Source organism: Alternaria metachromatica, assembly GCF_023757995.1.
Source record: "Alternaria metachromatica strain BMP 0045 chromosome Unknown scaffold_4, whole genome shotgun sequence".
Taxonomy (NCBI): domain Eukaryota; kingdom Fungi; phylum Ascomycota; class Dothideomycetes; order Pleosporales; family Pleosporaceae; genus Alternaria; species Alternaria metachromatica.
Genome location: NW_026055495.1, coordinates 163,283 through 188,009, shown reverse-complemented (window position 1 = coordinate 188,009; position 24,727 = coordinate 163,283). Strand labels below are relative to the sequence as shown.

Genomic DNA, 24,727 nt, shown 5'->3' with positions numbered 1-24,727 from the left:
GTCCCTTTACCAAAGCGGGTTCAGCGAAAAGCAGTTTCTCAGGCAGTCTCTCAGACATGGGGGAGCGCTATAGCACACCGTCCCCACTGCTACAAGAATTGTCCGCGTACACACTGCCAGATCCGCCCGTTTGGCCGAATACGGATCACTTAGCTGGTGTACGTATGCCTGTGCAAGAACAACAACAACAACAACAAACCTCGCAGCAATCTGGACCGGCGCGACACGTACCGGCGCAACACGTACCGGCGCAACAAATTTCGGCACAGAATCTACCGGCACAGCATCCACAAGCACAACCCATACTAGCACCCCACATACCCAAGAAACGCGGCCCATATAAGACAAAGGACAAGTCTCTCAAAGCGGCTAGTATCTCGCCGATCAATAGAGTGGTTGGTAGAGGTGGTATGGTCAGTTTGGGTCACTCGAAAGAGGTGACGGATATGCTCAAGGCGCAGGCAGAGGCGCAGGCACAAGCATCATCACAGGCGCAGGTACAAACACCGGTACAAACACAACTTCAAGCACAAGTCCAACTCCAACCCCAAGCACCGGCACAGCCTCGGAACGAGGAAGTACAGAAGGAAGTTGAGACGAAGCTAGATACGCCGCTGTTAACAGATACCACATCGATAGTTGAAGATAAGGATGAGCCGGTACTTGGAGGTGCGGTACTACCACCGTGTCCGTATACGAACCAGACAGTGACGGCGACTGTGCAGGAGCAAGGGAGTGTGTCGACGGTAGGCAAGACGGCGGATGGACGTGAGAAGGGGAAGGGGAGGGCGGTGCAGATGTAGGTGGAGGAAGAGGAGGCGCTGGAAACATCATGTGCCACTGTGCCGCTGTGATAGATCATGAGATGGTGGTTTAGACTGGGGGTTTTGGATGGGAAGAGGCATCGTATCGCATCGTTAGATATGCCTGACACCCATATTGTTAGGTCTCGATATTCAATACCATTCATCACCTTCTGTACATGTTCCTGTGCACCTCACATCACCGCAATAGAATGTGTGTTAAAGCGTGAATGTTTTCATTCTTGATCCAAGTGGGTATAATGCGTCCGTCATCTATATCGTTTCCAAAACCTTCTCGCCAGAACTCCTTGCCACGACTTCCATTCGGCATCCGCTCATACAGATGCCAATCAGCTGAACTGATCGCCATGCTCACTCTCGCCTCCAACACGACGCCCAGCTATCCTTCCTTGGCTCAATTTCCACCGCCACCGTCGTTCCCGCTCGTCCTTCTCCCGCTGTTCCCGTTGAGCTTTCTTGCGTTCGTATACAGCGCGGACGGTGCGCTTCGTCCGTTCGGCACCTTCACTGTAGTTGGCGCGAGCGAGGTTTACGACACTGTCGATTTGCTCGGGTGTGTAGACGAAGTTCCAGGTTGACATGAAGTCGCTGACCTTGGGGTCAACGCCGGGTACCTTTGGGTTGGCGAGGAAGGGGAAGTAGATGACCGTGATACCAGAGGCGGGGTGCATGAGTTCCCAGTCTTCGTCTACTTGTTTCGAAATTGGGTGTTCGGTGTCGGATTCGCGTTCCTCGGTAGTACCGACCCAGATGTTGCAATAGCCTAGGTCTTTGCTCTTCTTGCTGTCCTTGTTCTCGTCGGCACTCTTGTCCTTGGCTTCTTCGAATTTGGTTTGGGCTTGTTGTTCGGTCTTGGCTTGTGCGCGCTCGAGGTCTTCTTGGAGGTCTTCCATGGGTTCGTTGTCTGGTGGCCAGCCGGCGCCGACGGGCCATCCCTTGATGCCGCGTTGGCGGGCGTAACCATCAGCAACCTTTAGCCAGTTATCGGTCTTGACATCAGCGGAAGCGTCGAACGCGACGAGGATGTCGACGTTGCGTCCAGGTCGGAGAAGAGGATAGATGGGTAGATTGTTAGACATTCCCGCGTCCATGAACTGGAAGTTCTTCTGTTCGAAGATGCTTTCAGGACATGATGGGGGAAGGAGCTCGCGCATACCGAGGGCGTAGTTGGGCATGGCAGCAGGGTCAATCGGATGTACCTTGACGAGATCATCATCGCGCTCAGCGATCATGGCGTCTATACTGCTGCCGAGACCTGTAATACTGCGCATAAGGGGTCGAATCTCTCGATAGTAGTGTGAGAGAGTCGCACAGAAGGCAGACCCCCAGATCCCCATGAGCAACGGAACGCGCACTTCGGGCAAAGCCAGGCCATTCTCCCGCCAGACTGTGCGTCCATTCTTGAACTGACGGCCCATTGCCCAGGTGGGTATGCCAGAAGAGAGCTCCTCGCACCACATCTCGTACGGCGTGAATTCGAACCATTGGAACCAAGCCTCTTTCCTTGCCTTTGCTTCGGCTGCGATGCGGTCTGTTGTGTCTCCTTGCTCGGTGAGCGGTATTTCGTGTCGTACGGCCGTGTAGATGGGTAGTGGATGGGCTCCGTTGTCGGTATAGCGTCGCTGGTTCGAGACCTTGAAGTCGTATTCGCTGACAGAGAGTTCGCCTTTGGGTACGAGCAGGCGGGCGGCGAGCAGTGCGCCGTAGATGTCCACCAGTCCAAAGTCGGCCTCCGGGATGCCCTTTGCCTTCTCGACAAGTCCGCTTAGGAGATATTTGTTGGTGGGCGCGCTGACGAGAAGTTCGAGCGCATCGGCTGGGAAGGCAATGTGTACGCCGAGGCGGTTCTTGAGGTGTCTGATCATGCGAGCGTGGCTGCGCTGGGTGAGGTCCGAGTAGTAGAGGGTCTGTAGCCAGCAGCTGCCACTGACACCAGCCGTGTAGGTGACACAGTCGAAGAGGCCATGTTCCTTCGAGGAGAGGTACGACGATGTGCCTGCCACGAGCGCACGCAACCCTCCACCAGAGCCGCACATGGCAATGACGGGCACGTCGTCGGGATGTATTTGCGCTTCGGGAATGTCAAGGTATCGCGCAAGTGCGGCCTTGGTGAACTGCGCCCTCTGCTTCAGGAAAGCCTTTTCTTCCTCACAGAGCTCGTCCGAGACCCTCACAGAGGCATCCCATATTATCTCTGGGTTGATCTCAGGATCATTGGCTTCGTACCAGATCTCTTCGGCGAGCGAGCCCGGTGCCATGGAGAGCTCATCCTGGAGTTTGCGGATGAAGCCGGGGAGGACCTTGACCCAATTCGGCACGATATAGTCAATGATGGTATCGCCGAGCTTGGAAGGCGACGGGGAGGCGGGGAACTTGCTCGTGATGGTCTGCCAGGCTGACTTACTCTGGCCGGCTTCCTCGTCCTCTTCGCTGTAGCCCTTGGCAACACGCGTCTGCGATGGCGCCTCCTGCTCACCTGACTTATGCTCGCCCTCCTCATTCACCTGCCTCTCGGCGTCTCCGACCGAAGTGGTCTCGGTTTGTTTGTCATTGCCGCCGAAGAAGTATCGCTTGAGGGAAGGCGCGTCCAGGTGGATGGGACGGAAGAGTGGGTACGGCGACGATGCAGAAGAGAGATAGCCCGTCGCAGCAGTCGCGAGGAGACACGGAGGGCCGTACCGCAGGCCGAGCGTGGCAGCCTTGGATCGCTGGGAGAGCGGGTGCTTCGTGTGCAGGCTTGTCCTATGTATTAGCAGGGGCATACAATGGGTGGTGTGCTAGCTTACCCACGACGCGTCCCCCGCAGCCATCGGTGGCCCAGGTTGCGCGTGTTCCTATAGCCGGCCATGCACGCAATTGAGTCAGAAAGGGCAATGGGGGTGGGATGGAGGTGCCGTGCGAGCCTGGCACATGGGGAAATGCGCAAAGCCCACCGTCGCCCATGGGAATGCGTTAAGCATGACGGAGCATGTAACCTGCTTTGAGCCCGCAAAATTCCGCCAGAACTGGTTTCGGCATGACGCCAGCCGAATCACTGCCCGCTCAACGTCTGCCAAGCCATGCAGGAACGCTGAACCTGCCGCCAATCAACCCATGTCTCCACCATCCACTTGCGAAGACACCCGCGTTATTCGCGACTTACATGAGCTACACAACTTTGGTCCTTGAACGCGATAGGTCCATGGTCTATTCCAGTCTCGTATCCCAGGCACTCCGGTTGCTCGCAAACAGACATGCTTCAGCACCCATTCGCTACCAGCATAGAGATGTCTTTATTTTCGACTGATGCAACAGTCATTGAGATTGCAGCTTCCTCCTGTTTCCTGCCAATTCCGACGCGCTTCGTATGACCAACCTTACTCTCCGGCGAGAGTGCGGAGAATTCCCAATCCCCTCACTCACCTGTACGTACCTCAGAGCATATCGAACATGGTAAGTAAAGGGCATCATGAGTCGGTGCATGTCCCTTCTCTCACCTCTCATCCTGAGCTTGGGCTGTATCTCATCCCTCAGGACGCTACTTATGCTCTCTCAAATCAAGCCTTCTTCTTCGTCTCCTCTACAATCCTCTCTCATCGACCATACTTTCTCTTGAATCATTGATACAACCACTACTCTTTCGGCTCGATTGGGCAAGTTCTCCCTGATCCAAATCGTACAATAGTCTCCAAGATACGATGGCATTCCGAGCATCGACAAGACCGCCTGGTCGGAGCCAAACACCTTCCCAGAAACGGGACCTTACCGCCATGCACAATGCGACGATTGACGAAGAACTTGCCAACAACCGTTGGTATGCCTTGAAACAAGAGGAAGTTAAGGTCTTGGTTAAACAACTTTGCGACAAGCTCACGAGCGCGATGCAAAAGTACTCGTCTATCGACCAACGCTTCCAGGATTTGATCGATGCAGCAAAAATCGCAAGAAAACTACCTGACATCAGGCATTACAGTGTGGCAGTACTTGGCGAACAAGGCATCGGCAAGAGCTCCCTCGTCAACGCACTACTCGATCGAGGCCTTTTGGACCGATCAGGTTCGTCAAAAGCATGCACCGCTTATGCAACGGTACTTGAGTATAAGCCCGGAGCTACCGACCACACCACTCTGAGCGATCTTCTAGTTGTGTTCTTCACCAAAGAGGAGATCCGAGATTCCATCAAGGAACAGATGAATCACTGGGTCGAGGTCTACCCTGGCGTTGAGGATAATCGCCAGCCCCTCCGAGGCGAAGACGAAAACGATCCTGACGACAACAATGCTACTCAAACGCCACGTAAAAAGTTATCCAAGACGATGTCGCGTGCAATCACTACTGCCAAAGAATTCTTCGAGATCATCTTCAATGTGCAGAAAGATAAGCAGGCAGGTGTCGAGCTCGAGAGGGAACTCTATCACACGAACATCAAAGAGGGGAACTTCTTGAACGATTGTTGCAAACGAGCCAATGATCGATTCGCCCAACTTGCCACAGAGATGAGCGAGGTGGACCTTGAAACTCGGACCGCACATTTCAAGGACATCCCTGACACCAGGCTTGGGAGGAAAACAAGCAAGATCAAGGAGCTGTGGCCATTCGTGAAGGTTGTAACCATTGCGACTGGTCACATACTATTCCGGCATGGTTTACGTCTCTTCGACTTGCCAGGCAAGTCAACGGCTATTTTGGGACGACGTTAAGCTAACGAGAATAGGTTATGGCGATATGAGTCAGTTGCGTGAAGGCGTCATCAACAACTTCCGCTGGAAGGCTGACTTCGAGATGGTGGTTGCGCCATGTTCTCGACTGCAGACCAGTGTCCTGCATGATGAATACATTGATCGATCGGTTCACCTCAAAGGAGCGAACAAGACTATATTAGTCATGAACAAGTGCGATGTCAGCTGAAGCCTTTTCTCTACTGAAATACCCAACTGACATGTCTTTCAGGAACTCATCAACGAAGACAACATGGGCACACAAATTCGACAGATCAACGAACACCCATTCCCGGCTCTTAACACACGATTAGAGACCATTGATAGTCTCTACGAAGAAGGGGATGCCGATGATGACGTCATTTCCGACATGCTAGACGAGTTACTGAGAGAGGCCACGATTGCTTACATAAAGTATGAGACAGCAAATGTGCAGAGACAAATGCAGCCTAAGGGAATCAAGGTTTTCTCGGTATCTGCACTCGCCTACACCTCATCGAGAAGTCGTATTCAGAGGGACACTCCAATTCTTGACGATACTACGGCCGGTATCTACGCGTTGAGACACTTCCTCGCTACCTTGTCGGCGACCACCAACTACCAGAATTTCTACGAACATGTTCATGAAAAGCTACCATCATTCCGAAGACAAGCTGAACGACCGTTGGAGAAGCACATAGAAGACAAGAGTTATGCTAAGATGCGACGCGACTTGAAGGCTCAGATCCAACCACTTCGGAACAATCTGAAGAATCTCGTTGACAGTCCTCTGCAGTCTCTCGTAGGAAAGCCTTGGTCTCAAAACGAGGAACAGAGTATCATTAGTGGCATACAGCAGCTGGTGCAGAACTCGTGGGTTCATCCCTTGATCTACTACCCGGGCTTTGCGAAGATGCTCGCGGAAAACGGCAAACCAGTCTCCGGCAAATACAAGGGCTATAACATGAACTACGAGCTCCTTGGTACCATGAAAAGGTTTCTGGACAATTGGTATAACAACTTGGACGCCAGCACCGTGGAATTCGCTATGAGTTTGGATAGGGGGCTTCAAAAACTGTTGCTGGACACTCGATCGGCCATCACGCAGTCATCCGCGCATCCAGCTCTGAAGCTCAGAGCTACTGAAGAGTTGGCCCTAGTAGAACGACGCGTCCAGGCGGCATATGACATGTTGCTCGCTAGTCTTCGCGTCTCGCTTGGAGAAACTCATCTGCGATTCACCACAGAGATCGACATCTACTGTCCAATAGCAACTGCAATGAAGGCCTCCTACGACCTAGCCTCCGATCGAAACATGGTTGGCGCTGGCCCAGGAATCTACAACAGGCAGCGACAAGCGCTACAGAACTCGATCATCGGCAACCCAACCTATGGAAACTACGGCTATGGTCCACCTGGTGAGGCGTTGCGTCCGCTTCTCAAGAACATCGAAGAAAAGCTTCAGACCCAGCAGAGAGACGCATGGAAGACCGATTGCGATGCCTTTGTCACCAGCGCTGTTGAGCTTGTTGAGGGATTTTCAAATACTGCTGAGCAGCTTCTCATGAACTCCTCGTATGTGACCGAAGAGCACAAGCATGCTCGTGGCGAGCTGAGGAAGCTGCTCAATGACTTCGACATCAGCCTGGAAAATGTTCAGAGTCGATTTGTCGGCGGAGAAGAGGAGCATACTGAGAAGAAGATCAAGCGCGAGGAGACGGAAGATGAGGTACCGATCGCACCATCTACTCTCGATCCGCTGGTCCCTTCCGTACCGATCTCGCAGAATGAAGGTTGGACTCAGTTCCGCGAGTGGTTTGGTGGCGGTCGCCCTGGACAGTGATAGTTAACTGCGTTCTGTCTTGACTTGCGGATTGCATGCGTATGCGTCACATGGTTTCATTTCCTGCTTTCACTATTACTCCTTCGATTTTGTCTTTTCCCGCGTTTTCATGACTCGAGAAGTTCATCAGATCGGCAAGCGACCATCATTACTTCATCTTTATCCTTCCAAGTACCATCGATGCCCCGGCGAGCATTTCACGTGTACGGGATAAAAACACCATAGCTTCTGCGTATCTAGTCTACTCACTTAGTACTCAATTGTATACCCTTGTACAACATCCGTCTGTGCTCACATACGCCACAGTGGTACTTGAATGCAAGGCGCATACGCGTCGCCGAAACATATGTGATACGCAGACAGCGGGTTTCCGGTAGCAGGCGAGGCTGATTAGCGCATGTACCCGCTGTGAAAAACGTCATTCTGGGGTATCAAGGCCCGCAGATAAATTGACTGCCGTGCACTTCTGCGTGTAAGAAGCATGTATTACGTGAACTCACGATGAGTAAATCGACTGCGCGGCTTATCGCAAAGTGAAAGGTGTCGAGATGATCTACGCTGGACCCTGGCCGTCTTAGCGTTGCCTCCGCGACAGCTCTCCGCAAGCATCCCCTCCCACATCATCCTACGGGGCGCATCTCGTATTCCCCAATTGGCTATTCTTTCGTTTGTACAAACATATGCTGTACTTCATGTTCGCTTCATTATTACCCGCCCGTTTGATATAATCGAGGTCGTCCTCGCCGCCGTACGCGCGTACACGTAGCCCTCGAGGCAGTTGCGCATCTATCCAGCAGTCGCCATGGTCGCCCCTCGGAAAGCCGCGCTCCTGGAGGAGAGCGCGGAGGTCGAAGTGCTCTTTGCCAACATGGAGAAAATGAAGACGCTCACAAAAAAGATCCAAGGCTCTGTCAATAGGCTCGATGCGAGCGGAAAGGCAGTCCAGGAAGCAATCGGCCCAATCTACGGCAACACACAAAAGCTACAGATAGCAAACAACAACGTCGACCGTATAATAGACGCAATCGACCGTCTCCGAGCCCCGCGCGAAGAAAGTGCAAAGGAAGAGAGGATTATCCGCGCTGGACCTGGACGAGGAGACCTGGACGGCTACATTGCTTCGCTCGACCGCACCAACATGAGTCTCGCAGACCTCAAGCGCACCAACCTTCGCTCCAACGAACAGGCCATCGCAGAGCTTAGCGGGCTCTTGAAGTTGGGCAACAAGCAATTGGAGGATGTGTTCCGCGGCATACTGCAGGATAGCGCGCGAGAAAAGGTCCAGGCCTTGGAATATGTCGCAAAGCGTATGTCACTCATGTGCTACGACTAGGGAGATACTGACACTGCATAGAAAACCCGTTCCCTCGCATGCCCCAAGATAAGCTCCAGAGCCTGCGCAGCATCAACTCGCACATCTCCAAGTCCTTCGCCCAGTTATCGCAGATCGATCTTTCGCAGACCCCCACACGAAGAATATACGCAGACGTCCGGGGCGAATACCTAGAGAGCGCACTGAGGAGTCTCATGCAGGCGACCATCAGCACAGCCAGGAAGGTGCAGGCAGATGCGCTGTACAAGAAGGGTACTAATGGTATCGGTACATACGTCCAAGCGATAGAGGGTCTCTTCGTAGCGGAGTTCGACAACCTGAACTACGTCTTTGACAGAGAGGAATGGGCCGATGTCTACGAGTCAACGTGCCAGGTCCCGCTGCAGGACTTTAGCAAGACTCTACGTGAGCTGAACGGGCATATCCAGAAGAACCTGCTGACGGACTGCTTTCTGGGATACGAGATTTGCGGGTTGGTCCGGACTCTGTCGATGCGGCTGCAGAAGCAGACTGGCGCCCTGAAGGATCAGATCTACGACAGTGTGAAGCCAGTTCGGGAGACGTCGAAAACGTCTCTGAGCAAGATGCTCGAAGATACACGGTCAAAAACACAAGGTCTCATTGCGCTTCCTATCGACGGCGGTCCGGTGGACATTACAACGCAGACGATGCGACGCTTGCAAGAGATGACCAACTACCTCGAACCTCTCGCTTCAATATTGGCATCTTTGGGAGAGGGCGGTTGGAACTCTGGATCGGCTAACAACTCATCTACGACTTTGGATGTTGGCCCCGACGGCGTGAAGCTGTTTGGGTCATATGCGGCGGATACTGTCGACACACTTCTGCAGAACCTGATTGGCAAGGCAAAGACACTACTGAAGGGCAAGAACCTACAAGGCGTCTTCATGGCCAACAATATCGCTATCATCACACGCATCATTCGCTCTTCAGAACTCGCACCGCTCATGGACAGCTACTCCAAGAAGCTGGCAGACTGGCGTAAGCAAGGCACGGCCATGTATCTTGAAGCGTGGCGTGAACCATCAGGGTACCTGTTGGATGTGCAGTACACGAACCGTAGTAAGGAACGCCCAACGTCAGGCGGTGCAGATTCAGCAGCTATCGTAAAGTCTCTCAGCTCGAAGGACAAGGATGCAATCAAGGAGAAGTTCAAGAACTTCAACACAAGCTTTGACGATCTCGTTACACGACACAAGGCGTACGCAATGGAGCCCGAAGTGCGGAACCAGCTTTCCAAGGAAGTACAGAACATCATCGAGCCGCTGTACAACCGGTTCTACGACCGCTACCGGGAGATCGACAAGGGGAAGGGCAAGTACGTCAAGTACGACAAGACCGAGTTGAACAGGGCATTGGCGAGCTTTGCATAGCGAGGTGCTGCGGCGTTGGATCGGAGTTGTTTGCTTGGAACATGCGCAAAATACCCTTTGATTTGCATAGATAAGACGATGAACTGGATATGGGTATGCCGATGGTCGGGATGGACGCGATGTAATTGGATAGGTGTCGAGTCTCACATCCCGCGTCCTGTGGTGCCACGCTGCAGCAGCGTGAGCGGCAGCCTTGGGGTGCGACAGCGGTGTCAGGGTCGAGGCAGATAGTCGTGAGGAAGCAACGACCGCTTAATGTCTAGTCAACGCGTTGCTCGTGCCTTCTAATTACCCACACGTGACGCTACCTCTTTGGGAAGCACGGTTCGCGACTGCCTCTTGCAGCAGTGCACAAGAGCACAAAATCTCCAACAACGTGAAAGGTGTCAACTGCATCCCTCCTACACTCTCCCTCACCCGCGCTGCTCCCACTTGTCGTGTGTTATTTCCAGCGGCATTCGACGCCGGCTTGCTGCTAGTGGTGACGCGGGGATTTTTGGTCTAGTGCCCATTGCTTCCAAGGTTCGGCGTTGCTCCAATCGCGCCCATCCCTGTGCGGACCCCTTTCCTCCACCCAGCGACGGACGGCACCACGACTTCCCTTTCCAACGTCGCAGCCTCCGGACAACCACGCCATTTTCCTTCGCAGCCATCTGCACCACCTTCAATTCATTGCTTTGAGTGCATCACTCACTCGAGAGCATAACTACCGCTGACTGGTACGCCGCCCTTCCCTCACGCCTGTCTCACTTTATTTCTCCCGATCTGGGCTTGGTCGCGTTGTTACATTTGTTTAGCAGCCACGCAGCCAACACCAGCACGCATTGAGAACCTCCGCTGACATCGCTTCCTCATCTGCAGAAGTCTCTCACTTGACGACCCATCGTCCGTTTCTACTACACTATTTACACCATGGGTAAGGAGCTCTCCCCGACCCCCGTCTCGCGACATCAACAACTACACCTCCGCTACGGCATCATTGGCACCTCAGGCACACACGCGGTGGCTCTTGGGCAACGCCAAGCAGGGTCAAACCTGTTTGGCATTGGTCGCTGCTGCCGCGCTCGACGGCCGTGATTTCTCTCCCCTGGCCCCTGGCTAACATACTGCTGTAGAATCCAACGGTGCTACCTCTCCCGCGCCGCCCACCCGTGCGTCTCCATCGCCCCCAGCGTCGTCCAGCGGATACGGCATGGATCAAACGATGTCGATGTCTAACGGCTCCTCTCCAGCGGTGCACACCATCACGGCGAAGAACCCCAAGGCCGCAGCTGCCATGGCAAACGACATGAACATCGTGCGCAGGAAGCTCACAGGCTACGTTGGTTTTGCGAACCTGCCCAACCAGTGGCACCGCAAGAGTGTGCGCAAGGGATTCAACTTCAACGTTATGGTTGTCGGTACGTGTACCCCCGCCCACGAGTTGTCCATCCGAGCTAACGTGTCATTTCAGGCGAGTCTGGACTCGGAAAGTCGACCCTTGTAAACACGCTCTTCAACACTTCGCTGTACCCGCCCAAGGAGCGCAAGCCCCCCAGTCTCGACATCTCCAAGACCGTATCGATCCAGTCGATTAGCGCCGATATCGAGGAGAACGGTGTCCGCCTGAGGTTAACAGTAGTCGACACACCCGGCTTTGGCGACTTCATCAACAACGATGAGTCCTGGGACCCCATTGTCAAGAACATTGAGCAGCGCTTCGACGCCTACTTGGATGCTGAGAACAAGGTCAACCGCATGAACATTGTCGACAACCGCATCCACGCCGTTGTTTACTTCATCCAGCCCACTGGCCACTCCCTGAAGCCCATCGACATTGAGGTGATGAAGAAGCTCCACACCAAGGTCAACCTGATTCCCGTCATTGCCAAGGCCGACACCGTTACTGACGATGAAATTGATAACTACAAGAAGAGGGTACGTCGCTCCATCTACATGTTTGGACACGGCTAATGATTACAGATTCTTGCAGATATCGCCTACCACAAGATCCAGATCTTCGAGGGCCCACGGTATGAGCTTGACGACGAGGAGACCATTGCGGAGAACCAGGAGATCATGGCCAAGGTTCCCTTCGCCGTTGTCGGTTCCAACACCGAGGTCACGACTGTTGACGGCCGCAAGGTCCGCGGGCGTGCGCTGCCCTGGGGTGTCGTCGAGGTCGACAACGAGGAGCACTGCGACTTTGTCAAGCTGCGCCAGATGCTGATCCGCACCCACATGGAGGAGCTCAAGGAGAACACTAACAACGCTCTGTACGAGAACTACCGCTCCGAGAAGCTTGCTCAGATGGGTATCCAACAGGACTCAAGCGTGTTCAAGGAGGTCAACCCTGCCGTCAAGCAAGAGGAGGAGCGCTCGTTGCACGAGGCCAAGCTCCAGAAGATGGAGATGGAAATGAAGATGGTGTTCCAGCAAAAGGTGCAGGAGAAGGAGAGCAAGCTGCGCCAGAGCGAAGAAGAGCTGTACGCCCGTCACAAGGAGATGAAGGACCAGCTAGACCGACAACGACAAGAGCTCGAGGAGAAGAAGGCCCGCATCGAGTCTGGCAGGCCGATCGAAGAGAAGGGCAAGAGAAAGGGTTTCTCCCTCCGCTAAGTCGACACCCCGGCGCCACCCTCGTCCTTCCCCTCCCGCTCCGGACGACACGCGCCTCTCAGCTACCTCTTCTCAGTTCTCTACACCCTCTTACCAGACCTTGTTTAATATAATGCGGCCGACGATACCACTGGGTGCTATCGGTAAAAGGGATAATACACCACGATGGAACATTGGGGACGAAGCACAGCAGTGTTACCTGTTGGTGCCGTCGTCCGGATTGTTGATTGATACCAACGTCTTTGCGCTCCTTTCTGATTCCCTTGCTTCACTTCGGCATTTTCTCTTATTTAGTATTCGGCAGATGTAGTTCGGAGCGAGGAGTGTCGGACAGGTTCTTTTCATGTATTCTACAGACTATCATAAGGCAATTTCATTTGTGGGCTAAAAGCGAAACGCGGCACTGCTAGTGATGTTTCCCAACAAACAAACGAAACTTTGCGAAGAAACAAGAGTGACGACATCGTGCTTGCTGGCCAGACACTTGCGAGCGTGTGAAGAGGCCGGCAGCTGGAGGCCTTGCTGGCGGCTGAGAGATCGTCAGGGTTATGTTTGCGCTAGAGGTGCAGTGGGGCTTGTGCCTACCCAGAAGTGCGTACAGTCCATCTGACCAAGGGCATGCCAAGACATGGCATGGTCTAGCCTAATTAGGCGATTTTTCTTAGGTGGCATGCTAGCGTCATGCCACCTAAGAATACTTCTTAGAATTAATTCTTAACTAATTCTAAGTCTAACTTTTTAGATTTTAAATATTTTTAAAAACTTTGTATTATAAAATTTTAAAGCTAAATAATAGCTATATTTTTATAGTATAAAGTTTTTTAAAATAATTAATATCTAAAAAGTTAGAAGTAGGATTAATTAAGGAAGGATTTAGAATTGATTCAGAATCGATTCGCTAGCGGGCTTGGCATGCCATGTCTCGGCGCGGCCATGGTCAGATGGCCTGCATCCTGCTACCCAGAATTGCAGCTTGCCATGTCGTCACCCCCCAAACGCCCGAATTCTGGTTTACTGCCGCCCGCATTCCTCCCTCTCTAGGAACACACAACCACCATTGCTCTGCTCTCACTCCCCTGCGTCTTTACTCTCCGCAAGCACTGAGCACCGTCACTGAGGTCCCGGACCCGATATCTGCATCGGTAAGTCGACCCCGCCTATCAGGCACGGCGAACACCACGAGCGGGCCCGAACGCTGGGCAGTTCCAGCAGTTGCAGCACCCAGCCACCGCTGTGGACACATTGCACCTCCACTTCCTTCCACGGGCAGCAGATCATTGCTGTCATTTATCTCTCTCTACATTGGGAGCTGCCATTATCTCTCCGACCTTTACTGACGTCCCAAGCTACCCATTACGTAGCCCACACGACAGTACCCAAATTACACACAATGGCCCCTCCACCGCCCGCCTCTATGCCTCTGGGCCAGCGCCTTGCTGCCCTCGCCCAGACTCTGCAGTTTGCTTGGTTCGCCGGACACGTTACGCTGCTGCTCGCTACCCTGCGATACAGCTTGTCGTACATCACCTTCAACTACTACTCGCGATGGGCGTCTTTCTCCTACCGCACCGCCTTCCTGTCGGCATGCGTCACATACGGCATTGTCGTCTACAAGGCCTACCGCGCCCGCATGAGGGCAGGCAAGCAGGGTGGTGTCGTCGCTCTCGCTACCGATGAGAACGTCCAATACTTGAGTAAGTCTTCTGCGAGCTGTCGCCTCGTCTCCGCGCAGCACGTGCTAACCGCCTGGTAGTCATGGGCCTTGTGTGGCTCTTCTCCCGCCAGATCCCCCTTGCCATACTCCCCTTCTCCGTATACTCCGTCTTCCACGTCGCTACCTACGTGCGCTCCAACCTTCTGCCCACCATCCAGCCCCCACCTGCGGCTGCGGCCGGCGCCAAGCCGCAAGGCTCCGCTGCCTCCGAGGCTATTGGCAAGTTCGTCAAGGAGTACTACGATGGCTCCATGACTCTTGTCGCCCTGCTCGAGATCTTCCTGTGGTTCCGCGTCCTTGGCTCTGCTATGCTCTTCCAGAAGGGCTCCTGGATCCTCCTCGCTGTCTACACCGTCTTCTTCCGCGCTCGCGTTGCGCAGAGCAGCTTCGTCCAGGAGGCTATCAACCAGCTCACTGCCCGCATTGACGCTCAGCTTGCCAACCAGAGCACTCCTCCCGCTGCCAAGCAGGGCTGGGGAACCTTTAAGAACATTGTTCGCCAGGCTGCTGATGCCACCGACATCCGCAGGTACGTTGGTGGTCAGCCCGGCGCTGCCCCCAAGAAGGCCCAGTAAGCGTTTCGCTCTGTTTGCAACGATGTGCCTGCCTCCAATAGCGCACGACAATACACGTGTTGGAGGATCATGGTGCGAATCTTGACGACGGTACGGCAGTCATGACGAAGAAGACAATAGACATGTTTGCGTCGCTTGTGGACGATGAAAGGAAAGAAAAGTGCGTCAGGTGGAATCTGGTCGTTTAACGATATCCCAAATGTGCGAGGCTAGTTCAGTCTGGAGTGAATGGTAGGAGGGTAGGATAGTAGTATGAGTTGGAAGATTAGGTGATCGTGGTGGATTGAGTGGTAGGAAGGGTTGACTACTCCTTGTATTCATGGAGAAGCGTGGTGTTTTTGGTCGGTTATCATGTTCGCTATTGCAGTACAAATCAATGTTCGTTATCGTTATTGGTGTTTGTTATGGATGCGCCTTTGCTATGTGTTGCGTTGACTTTGCTGGGTCATGAAGCATGTTAGATGTCATGAGATTGATGCGTTGTTGTTGTCCCTTCTCATCACGATGCTTTGGCACCTTTGCTCGATGCCGTGGTCATACGTTTATGTCAACAGCTTCTCCACTCCAATTGGTTTTCCAACTAGACCTTCCCAAGCGACTATAGAGTTAGTCTAGAAGCTTTGCTCTTTTCCAGTACGGTACAAGAAAAAGTCACGAATACCCGGTGACGCTTTCGATGTGTCATGGGATGAAGGTTCAAAGTTACTAATTGTTATATCAGTGAACAGGGACGAGAAACTAAGTAGGTGTAGATGCTTTGGAACGTGATGATGGAATTAAAATTGGAAGTACTATCCATTTAGAACGCAACGTCATGGTAATAGCTAACTGTGGTTTTATGTGCCAGGGGATTCAAAGCGGACAAGTAGGCCTACCAATCGAGGTGATGTCAACTGCCGATATCGACACATTCATGGTTGGTTGCAACGGTCATCCATTTCGGGTCTCCCGGCAGCGGCAGCATACATTGTAGACGCCATGCATCCGCGTTGCGGATTCTGCGGTCTCCTGGGTTCATGGCTTCACCGTATCTCGCTAAGTGTATACACTGTGTACACCGTCCACTCCTACATGCCCGTATGCTGCTGCTATGTCATTGTATGACACCATCACGTTACCTGCGACTTGGCATGAATGTATGTATGTATGTGTTGTCAGCCTTGAGCGGAAAAATAAAATATCACCGCCTGACTGCCGGTATAGCCGTTGTTATGTCGTACGTTTTATCTGGCGTTTTGGATGGTGGTGTACTGTGGAAACGATGCGGGGCCAACCGACTCTGAGAAAGAAGGAAATACGTCGTTGAGCTGGAGCTGGAGCTGAAGCTGGAGCTTGAGGAGGTGGAGTGGATATGTGTATGCTTGTGCTAGCTGACATGTAAACATTAAAGACGGTAATCGTGACTAAAGACCTTGGTAGTGACGAAACGAAACTACTACTTGGGACTAAACATCATGTTCAACAAATGTATTGACAAACACTACTTCCAAAAGTCAATGTACCTCCTGCAGATGTAATGGTGTAGATTATACCGATACATCTCCCAGCGAGAAGAACGTGGTATGTTCTTGCTTTTTGCGGACTTCGGCCCGTTGGCGGGAGGGAAACGTGTATCGTGATAGAGTCGCTATAGGTGCTATGACGAGCGCAGGAAACGAACTCAGGCATGTGTGGCTTACCGTTTTGGCGAAGACTTGATCATACCATTGGTTGCTGTACAGTAAGTGATGCAAATATATGTGTGTATCGTGTTCACAAATATGCGGAATGAGGTTGTGAAAGTGTCGAGAACTGCGCGAGCTGGCGGGTCATCAACATTGCGTGATCAGTGTACATGATGACTGTCGTCTCAAGGAGATCCGATCGGCTCTCAGTCATACTTCGCCTATGTTCTAGGCGCAGGACATAGTCCATCGGCCTGTCATATAGTCCAGATGAGTGACTGCATGGCTTGCCGTAGCTGGATCTAGGTGCAGTCTGAGCGCTCCTCACAACTGCATCCCGAAGCATTTGGAATCCGCGCCCATAGTGTTGAGTATGCAGGTACAGCACCAGCTGCCATAGTCATGAAAACCCTCACAGGAGTCCGTGTGACGGTGGTGGAGGATCTAGACGCGGTCGTCCTCTGGCGAGCTAAAGAGATCGAGAACAGCTAGAATCTTCGGGAGGACCCTACGCCACAGGATGACGCTCTCGAACCAAACGGGTGTTCATACACTAGAAGAATTGTGTAGAGGTAGTTTACACCCTTGTGTTTCAGAAGATTCCGGCGTTGATGATTTGAAGAAATGGTCTCTGGTCGTGGCTTGCCGGCCGTGGGAGAAGGCCGGTAGCGACCATCGGTGAGCCATGACATCTGTCAGCGTCCGTGAGCCAATCCCTCGGACTTGTGAAAGTGTCTCGATCATGCAGCAAGAAGCAAAAAGGGTGCATGGTGCTGAGTGCGAAAAGAGGATGCGAGTGGAGCCTTTGGACCTAGGCCCAGACTCCGAAGTTTCTTGATTGCCTGTACGTGGCCCTCCACGGACAGTGTTGAGGAAAGATTCCATCATCAAGGATCGGAGATGCAAGCTACGGCCATGACGACAATGTCTGCAGACTCGTAGCAACGGGTTCCTGGGAGTGCGGCGGGCGGTGGCTGCTTCGCACAAAGCTAGCGCAATCGATAGCATTAGTCGGGCGCAGCTCGTAAAGATGCTGGAGCTACCGGGCAAATGGTGTTTCACGACTCCACGGATGCTAAAGATGGAATTTGTCGACTGTGCGAATATTTTCTCTGTGCGCGAGTATTGGTTTGCTCCACCGGCCCCGTAATAGCATCGGGGAAAATAGACGCGATGGACCGCTTGATACGAGGCGCCGAAGCCGAAATTCCGCCAGCAAGTCAGGGCGTTCGGGCGGGCTGCTACGTATTCGCCTGGGGAGTCAGATACGACGACTCGTGCTGCGAGCAGATTTGGTGTTGACGGGTCAAGTGCGCAAGGGCGAGCGGGTGAGGTGCTGAAGACGGGTTAGGAGGACTGCGCCCCCAGAGCTTGGATGTGGGGTTCGCGGCGCGCTGTCGTCTACATTGTCCCCTTTTTGCGAGCTTGGGGACGGAGATAGGATGGTTCCGAGCACCCGCATCGTATCGTGTAGTGTGCGTGCTCGAGAGTGCGGAACATGGCGGTGAGGGAACAGGTGCTGGCTACGTGCTCGGGTGCCCTCCAGCGGCGTGATGGCGTGACGAGGGTACAGATCCTAATGCAGGGCAATTGACAGCGGCGATGCGATCGATAGAGTTTGACATGTGCAAAAGAATCTGCAGTCGGAACTACGGGTGAAAAGTGTGATGGTTTGTTTCGCAGTGGATTGAACTTGTGGATAGGCAATAATGCTCGCAGTAGTGCTCACAGGCGACTCGGCGCCGGGCTGGGAAGCATCTGACGAGTGGATGGGATCGGGGCATAAGCTTTTCCGGCGAGGCGGTTTGCGAGATTGGTTGTGTGTACGACAAAGTTTATGTTGTGTCGGTATTGCAACTGCCAGATGAAGTGTCCCTGCTGTCCCGCTATATGCAGATGATGTCGTTAGAGTGCTGATCGTGATGGAGTGGATGAAGATCTGGAGAAACACGATTAGATTGGAAATATAGATCACGCAACATGGGCACACTGTATATCTGGGCCTCGATTTCCTGGCCATATAGTTTCGACATCACGACATTGCATGTACAGCGCGCGCGGAACAACCTTGAGCGTTCTTACCAGGCGGCTGCACACTGCCATCATTCGGGCAGCCGCACACGCCATCGGTAGCCCTGGCGATGGCGCATACGGCCAAGTTGTAGCTGGCGCTGGCCTGAGCGGGAGAGCGTGCGCGCCTGTGAAGGTGGCACGGCAGGGAGACGGCTACTGAGTCTTGGGAAAGTGCAGGGGGCCAGCTAGCGAGCTACGCTACCCATCCGCCGCTTTCACCGTCTCGGTTTTCTTGGTCGGAACATGGGCGTGTATATAGACTCGTGAATGCCCTCACTCTTGGGGCTCTTCTCCCCTCTGACGACATTTCCAGCTCGCCTGCTTGGTTCACGACGCTTCATTGTTCTTCGACTCACGACCATAACATCACACGACCAACTCTCCAACCTTCCCTCGCTTACACTTCGCCGACACCGCTGTACTACCGTTAGAACACAACATTTCAACTTGGAAAAACAAAACACGACAAAATGGACTACTCTCCAGCCCTGTCCATCAACAGCGACATGACAGACGAAGAGCTGGACAAGTACTTTGCGAGCTGCGTTCCGCTGTCCAACCTGCCAACCCCTCCACCAGCAAAGGAGCCCACACCCACGCGAGTATCAACGCCAACCGCCCAAACATCGACACAGTCATATGACACAAGCAGCCCTCCACAACCAAAAGGTTAGTCTATTTATTACCTCACACACACCAAATCTCTGTTTACGGGTTTGTGGATGCTGGTGTGTATGAGTCGGTCCGGGCGGCAGAGCGACGTTCCCCTGCATACAGCGCCTTGGCCCTCGTCATGCTTCATCCCAGATGCTCCTTTTCCAACTCAACAGTCCATCTCCACATTTCGGACGTGTGCCTGTCGATCAACCAGCACCCCTTCACCCAAGATCAATGCCGTTGCCACTTCCTTGATTTCGGTCCGCTGACTTGCTATCTATAGTATACGCAACCCACCTTGCCAACCTCGTTCCGCTCAACGTCTCCACCCACCGCCCTCATGCATCGGTCATTCAAGGGTTCCTCGACCGTGCTGGCCTGCCGGATGAGATTGTCGCCTTTGCGGGATGCGTGCTGGATGCATTGAGCAGCCGGTTCGCAGCTACTTGGCGGGATGCTCTTGCGCCGAGCGACTATGCCCGCGACCTGAAGAACTTCATGATGACAGACTCGCGTCAGAACGTGCATGTTAGCCCAGACGTGATTGTCTTGGCTGCTCTTTCCCTCGCGCACGGCTTCCTCGTTGACCGACAGCGCTCCTCACGGCACTGGAGCATCAGGGAGAGCGACGGTGCTTTCACCGTGCAGGAGATCGAGGCCACGAGGAGGGCCATCCTGCAGGACATGGACTACGGCCTTGCTCGCATCTCCAACGATATGGTGCAGCGGAGGCTGAAGAACATGCAGCGACCCAGCACAGCGCCTGCACCCGCATCAACCCCTATCATGACCGTGATGAAGCAACGACGGAACCTCTCCATCAGCCTTCAAGGCACGGCCATCTGGAGCTACGGCGTTCAGACCCCAGAGCCCAGCCCGTAGAGCGGCGGTCTCCCATGGACGAGCAACGAATTCCGTTCATTCGACTCTTTTTAATCGTTTTGCTGCGTACATTCACGATACCCACATCCTTTTGGCATCTTTCGCGATGCGCATCTCTCGGCGTTTTTCGGCATGGATCAGGCTATCCACTGTGTAGACAACAGGCTTGTTGTCACCTCGTATATATTTGTTTCAGGGTGGAGTTGAGTGGGTTTGGTGGCCTGATGCCAATGGTCTGTGTTTCATGTTTTGAGAACGCTATTTGTGTAATACCAGCTAGGAGGTTGGAGGACTGAGCTTGTTTGATATTCATCCCTACCGACGCGACGTGGTATATAATGACGGATTTAATCTACATTGGCACTTCGTATCGAGCACCTCATGCACGTGATGCGGATTCGTCGAAATCGCGTGAGATGTTCATAATCTCATGCGAGAAGATTGTGTGCAGATATCACGACATTTTGATGCTTTTGTTTACAGTGATCAGGTCAACGTACGATGGTGGAGCTGCAGCATCAACTAAGCTCTGCATAGTCTTCCCTGTTCCGACAAGATCCGCGCCGGCCGTAACTTGAATGCGCAGATATCTTTCGTGTCTATCAATCTTGGAGCTTGAAGTTTGTGCTTGTTGCGCACTTCGTTCGTTGGTGTTGACAAGGTACGCTCTCTAGGCCAGCATGGTGTTGTTGGTTGGAGGGGTTGAAGACGTCACGTCGCCTGGTTCTGGCCATGATGGAGATCACGCTTCGACGCGCAACAAACACACTAAAGGCTCAGCATGCACAAGTTTATTGGACAACGCGCCCATTACGACCCCGCTAGCTGCTCCGCGACGGCATCGTGGGGTCGGCTACCCCACTTTGTACTGGTTCCGCGAGATGCTGCATACAGCTTGCATGTGGGAGAGCTCAACAGCTTGTTGCTCGCTGTCAGCCTGGCCAGGAGTGCTCCTTCCCCGCGATCCGCTAGCTAGTCGCTCCTGCTCTCCTGATATAATCCTGGGGGCCTTGCTGCGATGCTCAATTGATCTCCGCCCGTCTTACTCCACCCGGACGCCCTGTAAACACGCCATTGCCGTTGCTGCCGCTCCTCTTTCCTGTCTGGCGCGTAGCAAACACCACGTCTGAGGTACTTCTGCGGCGTCTTCATAAGCCTGCAGCTCTTGTCCGTCCTATCACATCGCCCTGACCCTCCTGCGATTGCGCCTCTTACCTCCAAGCGGCAGCCATACGCCCCTCTACCCCGCCATCTCCTCTCTCCCATCGACACTCTCTAAGCAACTCGCGCTTCTCAGCAATTGATATTATCAAGATGGCCGCAAACCCTTCTCCCCGCGAGCGCAAGCCCTCGACCAGCGCTCCCCTTGGTGACCTCAAGGGTCCCGTTGGGCCCTCATTCACCCGTCCCAAGCACAAGAGGACGGTAACTGGCTTTGGCCCCAGTGAGATCAAGAACGTAGAAGCGAGCATTCCAGAGCCTCAGCGCGAGGCATGGAGAAAGTTTGTATGTCAATTGGATCCTCAACTATAGTACAAAGATAAATCTCAATACTAACACAAGCATAGATGCCCAAGCCCTTCTCGACGCCAGACGACTTTACGAAAGACGCTGTTCGCCATATCGAGACTACCCTTGCACGCTCCCTCTTCAACTGCGACGAGTCTGCTGCCTACGCTGGAACTGCCCTCGCCTTCAGGGATCGCTTGGTCTTGGACTGGAACAAGACGCAGCAGAGTCAGACCTTTGCTGACCAGAAGCGTGTATACTGTGAGACTAGTGGGAAATTTGCTGGTAGAACAACCTCTAATAAATTCAGATCTCTCCCTCGAGTTCTTGATGGGCCGCGCTCTGGACAATGCCATGCTCAACGTTGAGCAGAAGGATATCGCTTCCAGTAAGTCCACCTCTTAGGACCTCGCGATTGCTTCTCTAACACACATGCAGAGGGTCTCAGCGATCTCGGCTTCCGCATGGAGGACATTGTATCTCAGGAGCATGATGCTGCCTTAGGAAACGGTGGTCTCGGACGTCTTGCGGCCTGCTTCCTCGACTCGATGGCTTCTCTCAACTACCCAGCCTGGGGCTACGGCTTACGGTACCGATATGGTATCTTTAAGCAGGAGATCGTCGATGGATACCAGGTCGAGGTTCCAGACTACTGGCTGGACTTCAACCCATGGGAGTTCCAGCGCCACGACATTGTCGTTGATATCCAGTTCTACGGCAACGTCAACCGCTGGCAGGACGACGAGGGCAAGCAACAGTGCTCGTGGGAGGGCGGCGAGATTGTCCAGGCTGTTGCTTTTGACGTTCCCGGTAAGCAGTCCTTCCATCACTTCTCACCTTTTCACTGACAAGTAAAGTTCCTGGCTACAAGACTGGCACTTGCAACAACCTCCGCCTTTGGGGCAGCAAGGCAGCCAGCGGCGAGTTTGACTTCCAGAAGTTCAACTCTGGCGAATACGAGAGCTCTGTAGCTGACCAGCAGCGCGCTGAGACCATCTCCGCTGTGCTCTACCCCAACGACAAGTGAGTAGTTCCATGGTTATGAGATATCATGTCTGACTAGCAACAGCCTTGACCGCGGTAAAGAGCTTCGCCTGAAGCAACAGTACTTCTGGTGCGCAGCTTCGCTCTACGACATCGTGCGACGTTTCAAGAAGAGCCAGCGCGCCTGGAAGGAATTCCCCAACCAAGTCGCGATTCAGCTCAACGACACTCACCCGACCTTGGCCATTCCTGAGCTACAGAGGATATTGGTCGATATCGAGGGCTTGGAGTGGGACGAGGCATGGAGCAGTAAGCAGAATCTACCCCCATAGCCAGACCTGGATGCTAACAGCATACAGTCGTTCAGAAGACGTTTGGATACACTAACCATACCGTGCTTCCCGAGGCGCTCGAGAAGTGGTCTGTACCGCTCATGCAGCACCTCCTCCCGCGCCACCTCCAGGTAAGTTCAATCGCCTGATTTCTTGAGACCTTGCTGACTTTCGAAGATCATCTACGAAATCAACCTTCACTTCCTCCAGTTCGTCGAGCGCAACTTCCCGAAAGACCGCGAGATGCTGGGCCGTGTCTCCATCATCGAAGAATCGAACCCAAAGATGGTCCGCATGGCATACCTTGCTTTGATTGGCTCACACAAGGTCAACGGTGTAGCCGAGCTACATTCCGACTTGATCAAGACCACCATCTTCAAGGACTTCGTCAAGATCTACGGACAGGACAAGTTCACTAATGTCACCAACGGTATCACCCCGAGGAGATGGCTCCACCAGGCCAACCCCAAGCTCTCTGCGCTTATTGCGTCAAAGTTGGGCGGTCACGAGTTCCTGAAGGACCTTACCTTGTTGAACAAGCTAGAGGCATTTGTTGACGACAAGGAGTTCCGCAAAGAGTTCCGCGACATCAAGTACGCCAACAAGGTGCGACTCGCACAATATATCCTGGAGAACAACGGCGTCAAGGTCAACCCGGCAGCGCTGTTCGATGTCCAAGTCAAGCGCATTCACGAGTACAAGCGTCAGCAGCTCAACATCTTCGGTGTGATCCACCGTTACCTCCAAATCAAGGCCATGTCTCCCGAGGACCGCAAGAAGTTAGCTCCTCGCGTGTCCATCTTCGGTGGTAAGGCTGCACCAGGCTACTGGATGGCCAAGACAGTCATCCACCTCGTCAACAAGGTGGGTGATGTTGTCAACAACGACAAAGACGTCGGCGACGCTCTCAAGGTTGTCTACTTGGCCGATTACAATGTCAGTAAGGCAGAGATCATCTGCCCTGCTAGCGACATTAGCGAGCACATTTCTACTGCTGGTACTGAGGCGTCGGGTACCAGTAACATGAAGTTCTGCCTGAACGGCGGTCTCATCATCGGAACCTGCGACGGAGCCAACATCGAGATTACTCGCGAGATTGGCGAACAGAACATCTTCCTCTTCGGTAACCTTGCCGAAGATGTCGAGGACCTCCGTCACAACCACATGTACTCTCAGTACCAGCTGGACCCCCAGCTCGCCAACGTTTTCGATGCGATTCACAATGGCATGTTTGGCGATGCGGACCAGTTCTCTGCTCTGATCAACGGCATCGTAGATCATGGTGACTACTACCTCGTCTCTGACGATTTCGCATCGTACATCAAGACACAGGAGCTCATCGATGAGAGCTACAAGAACACTGAGGAGTGGACAACCAAGACCATCACGACGGTCGCGCGCATGGGTTTCTTCTCAAGTGACAGATGTATTGACGAGTATGCGGAGGCTATCTGGAACGTCGAGCCGCTGCAGGTCAAGAGCGAGCCTGCGCCGTAGACAGTAACTGCGGGGATGGTACATATCGGTGGCTTTCTGGTAGATCTTAGATGGTTGCGATGCTAGAATCTTAGATCAGATGCCTTACATTTACGATGATAATGAGAAACTCGTTGCGACAAAATAACTTAGTGGTCCTGTAAAGATGCATGTACTCTCTGACATCGTCGTG

The 24,727-nt window shown here is 53.3% G+C and overlaps 6 protein-coding genes across 6 annotated transcripts; 5 read left to right on the top strand and 1 right to left on the bottom strand.

The window, feature by feature from the left end:
- Positions 1–1,153: 1,153 nt before the first annotated feature.
- Positions 1,154–3,634, bottom strand: J4E83_002433 (uncharacterized protein; the record flags this gene model as incomplete). Its single annotated transcript, XM_049329380.1, has 2 exons — positions 1,154–3,566; positions 3,615–3,634. 2 exons carry the CDS (start codon positions 3,632–3,634, stop codon positions 1,154–1,156), a joined length of 2,433 nt encoding a protein of 810 aa, XP_049191059.1.
- A 939-nt stretch (positions 3,635–4,573) lies between these two features.
- On the top strand, positions 4,574–7,343 carry J4E83_002432 (uncharacterized protein; the record flags this gene model as incomplete). The annotated part of the gene is made up of 2 exons (XM_049329379.1): positions 4,574–5,407; positions 5,754–7,343. The coding sequence occupies 2 exons, from the start codon at positions 4,574–4,576 to the stop codon at positions 7,341–7,343; spliced, it is 2,424 nt and encodes an 807-aa protein (XP_049191058.1).
- Positions 7,344–8,145: 802 nt separating this feature from the next.
- Positions 8,146–10,070, top strand: J4E83_002431 (uncharacterized protein; the record flags this gene model as incomplete). Its single annotated transcript, XM_049329378.1, has 2 exons — positions 8,146–8,650; positions 8,698–10,070. 2 exons carry the CDS (start codon positions 8,146–8,148, stop codon positions 10,068–10,070), a joined length of 1,878 nt encoding a protein of 625 aa, XP_049191057.1.
- Positions 10,071–14,058: 3,988 nt separating this feature from the next.
- Positions 14,059–14,957, top strand: J4E83_002430 (uncharacterized protein; the record flags this gene model as incomplete). The annotated part of the gene is made up of 2 exons (XM_049329377.1): positions 14,059–14,362; positions 14,422–14,957. The coding sequence occupies 2 exons, from the start codon at positions 14,059–14,061 to the stop codon at positions 14,955–14,957; spliced, it is 840 nt and encodes a 279-aa protein (XP_049191056.1).
- Positions 14,958–19,164: 4,207 nt separating this feature from the next.
- Positions 19,165–20,233, top strand: J4E83_002429 (uncharacterized protein; the record flags this gene model as incomplete). Its single annotated transcript, XM_049329376.1, has 2 exons — positions 19,165–19,363; positions 19,635–20,233. 2 exons carry the CDS (start codon positions 19,165–19,167, stop codon positions 20,231–20,233), a joined length of 798 nt encoding a protein of 265 aa, XP_049191055.1.
- Positions 20,234–21,547: 1,314 nt separating this feature from the next.
- GPH1 (Non-essential glycogen phosphorylase) lies at positions 21,548–24,555 on the top strand (the record flags this gene model as incomplete). The annotated part of the gene is made up of 8 exons (XM_049329375.1): positions 21,548–21,739; positions 21,802–22,003; positions 22,053–22,130; positions 22,181–22,552; positions 22,600–22,765; positions 22,812–23,035; positions 23,086–23,189; positions 23,236–24,555. The coding sequence occupies 8 exons, from the start codon at positions 21,548–21,550 to the stop codon at positions 24,553–24,555; spliced, it is 2,658 nt and encodes an 885-aa protein (XP_049191054.1).
- Between the last annotated feature and the right edge of the window lie 172 nt (positions 24,556–24,727).